We start from the raw sequence: 3,427 nt of genomic DNA on the forward strand, positions 1-3,427 counted from the left end.
CCAGCTTTTTCCATGAATAAAAAAATAAAGCTTCTTTGTGCAAAAAAAAAATCCATGAATAAACAAATATAAAGGTGCTTTGTGCAAAATATGCATCATCCGAGCACCTTCACTCACTGCCAGATGGGGCCATACACATGGATACGCCCATGTACGCATTTGTGACCACATGTGCACACTCGAGTCAATTTAAATGACTACAATTCCGTATTTTTAAAGTTTTAGCACCAAACCAAATATCAAGTGCAAGTTCACGGCTACCGGTGATATTACCTCTAATCTTTCCCATGACTGAAATCCAAGCACATTGTGCAATATTGCAGGTGAAATACTACAGAACATGAGACAGGATATATTTGCATTTTACACTGGATACATACACATCACCCACGAGGTGTAACGCTGCGCATGCACCCTGCTACTCCTTCACAAAACACATACTTAGGCGTAACCGATCTGACATTCCATATGACCAGATAAAAACAATAAGTTCAAATGAAGATAGCAAAATACTTGGTAGACAATTAAGCAGGGTTGCTGAAATTTAATTAGTACTACACTTTTTCGTACGGACCATCTCATACTGAGACTGCAATAAAGTCAACCATGATCAGCCTATGTTCAATAATACCTGGTGAACCAACATGCCAAAAATTCCCTTCAGACTAAGAACAAGCAGTTTCAGCTAGCTGTGAGCCTTATGGTTTCTTCAGGCCCTCAACCAATGATTTCAATAGTTCTTCTTTCGAGATCCTATCATTATGAGCTTTCAATATTTCTTTGTAGGCTCGAAAAAGAGCATACTTATTCACCAGAGCTTCATATTTAGATGCATCGTTCACCAATCTTAGTGCCTCATCTTTTGAAACCTGGAAGAAACATGATTTAGACCAAGTGACAAGTTTGCAAGAAATGGGATAGCATGCAGCTGACAAGACATTCACAAAATAGTATCTACAATTTACCAGAGAAGAATTGCCAACTTTTTTAGGCTTCCATATCATCTTCAGAGCTGTTGCAATGTCCAGTAAGCTCCAACCCTCACAGCTGATGCCAGACACATCCTTAATGACAGCACCTGCTTCGCGCATGACTAGAGAATATTTCTTCTCAACATAATCACACTCAGACAATGCGTAAGCCGTCGCAACAATTTGTTCATTGACCTGGAGACAAACAAGATTGCTTCATCACTAAAGAAGAGATGCTAAGCACAATTTTTCTACTGAAGTTGCGTCCAAAACTTTGGTCCATGGCAACTAATTAACTAACCATCTCTGGTTTGACATTGCAGCCATAACACTTCAAGAATTCTTGCAATCCCTTACTCGGGAGGCGGTCCTCTTTAGCCAGCTGTGATTTTTCTATAGGTATCAAACCTGGCATGCAATTCTGTATGCCCCACATTACCTCCATCACCCGTTCATTATACAGGCATTCTATTTCCTGGAATAAGTCGCAGCGAAAATCATGATCAAAGTTGCTCAAAGGTATAGGTAAAGCAGGAACTTATGCTCACCAATCTCTCTTCAATGATTTCCTTATATTCAGGCTTTCGGACTGCCATTTTCTTCCCAGGGAGCCACGCCCTGATCATCTCAGCAAGCCTTTCACTGACACCAGTGTTCTGATTAATGGCACTGGACTTGTCCTCAAAAGTTTGGAACTCCATCAGCAAAACAACCTGATGAAGAAATAAAACAAGGGTAGGGGGTAAAACAAAACAATTGATCAAGTATCATGTCATGTCTCTCGACAAGGAGAGGGGGCTGATTCAATAATTATATATCAACCGTAACAATGTACCCATGTTCCAAGTCCTCATTCATCAAAATACCAGTGTAATTCAGATTACGTTCATAAACAAAGGTGCTGCTCTTCATAGAAGCACATCAAACGAATTCTTTACAAATACTGTTACACCCATGGTGGACATTTAGCAGTGGTAGTTTTTGGGCATGCATGCATTCGGGTCCAGGCTACATGCTTTACAACCAGATTTATGAGGGAAAGTTGTGTTAACCTCTTAATTATTTAATTAAGAAGTAATGAAGAATATGTTTGTGTTTCTCCTTCAACACAAAACAAAATAAATTAACAGAAAAGGATGATGCAATCAAGAATGGTGTAAGATAGCTAGTAGAAATTATCATTTGGCGGCAAGCAACATCAGGATATAAAAATCAGAAGCAGGAAACCGAAGGAAAGGAGACACTAACCCCTTTTGCCGTGTTACTGTCAGCGAAATTAAGCCATATGTCCTTCAGGAGACGAGGATAAAACAGAAAAGTAGGTAAATGACATGGACAACAAGAGAAAGCAAGCAAGCACATCAGCAACCAAGGAAGGAAGAACATATAGTACCTCCAGAGATCTAGGTGGGTTAATGAGTGACCCACAAAAACGGAAGACTGCAAAGCCAGAGGGTGTCTCGAACAGAAGCAGCATGTATTCACGGTCAGCTGCAAACAAGTTAGCAGACTTAAGCAAGCATGATTACCAAGAAAAGGAAACACAGAATTCAGATATGAAGCGTGACCACCCCTGGCACGGCCCACAGGATTGGCTGCCCATCATACCCACAATATGGCCTGTTTAATGGGTCATCTTTCACCCTGTGCATCTGCGGGAGCGGGGCGACCCCGTCAAGGTCGCTATTCTCCTCTCGTCCAATGCTTGTGCACGTCTGCTGGGTGTGCTGACCTCCACTCAGATGCCACCGCCTGGGCTTCCCACCACCTGATCCTCCACAGATTTCTAGCGGTAGCCCGGACCAGAGGTGTTTGCGGTGGCAACTGGCAAGCAGTTGATGCTGCCGTTTTGCTGCCTGGAAGTACCAACTCAGCTGTGCAAGCAAAGCAGAGGCGGGAGTGTGAGAAACCAATAAAGCAGAGGCGGCAGTATGATGTTGTGTGCAACCACGCAACTGTTCCAGAAAATTTCAGAGCAAACCTAGAAACCCACGAACTGCGTGGATCCACGTCGTGTGCCTAAGGTAAGTGTAGTATTATTGGTGAGATCACGGTGGGCGGAACCACGAATCACATCCGCGTGGGCGATGTGCCACTTGTTCCGTGCCTCAGCCAAAACACTACCAACACACCCACAAACCGCGGATCTATGCATGCCTCCCTCTTTACAACCAAGCTCACGATCGAACCCTAACCTAGGGTGTCCGGATCTGTGGGTTCGAACCAAAACTGGTCTTGTGAACGCCCCTACGGCGGGTATGTGCTCCTACAAATCTAGGGTTTCCTTTCGCATTCCTACTAAAAATTTCCCTGCCAAGTAGATGAGATTGGGAGACGAGGATGACGGCGGGCGAGTGGCTCACAAGGGCGTGAGGGTCGCGACGGAGCAGGAGCGCCCCGGCGTCGCCTCTTCGTCGCCAGATGAGAAGATGCTGAGGAGAATCGCCTCTTCATCG

General features: G+C 44.1%; 1 protein-coding gene across 1 annotated transcript; it reads right to left on the minus strand.

Moving 5' to 3' along the window:
- Positions 1 to 538: 538 nt before the first annotated feature.
- Positions 539 to 2,456, minus strand: LOC119368681 (probable nucleolar protein 5-1). The gene is made up of 6 exons (XM_037633870.1): positions 2,365 to 2,456; positions 2,220 to 2,261; positions 1,520 to 1,684; positions 1,273 to 1,446; positions 966 to 1,166; positions 539 to 869 (listed from the first exon to the last, which is right to left on the minus strand). The coding sequence occupies exons 1-6, from the start codon at positions 2,446 to 2,448 to the stop codon at positions 699 to 701; spliced, it is 837 nt and encodes a 278-aa protein (XP_037489767.1). The 5' UTR covers positions 2,449 to 2,456; the 3' UTR covers positions 539 to 698.
- Between the last annotated feature and the right edge of the window lie 971 nt (positions 2,457 to 3,427).

Source organism: Triticum dicoccoides, chromosome 2B, assembly GCF_002162155.2.
Source record: "Triticum dicoccoides isolate Atlit2015 ecotype Zavitan chromosome 2B, WEW_v2.0, whole genome shotgun sequence".
Classification (NCBI taxonomy): domain Eukaryota; kingdom Viridiplantae; phylum Streptophyta; class Magnoliopsida; order Poales; family Poaceae; genus Triticum; species Triticum dicoccoides.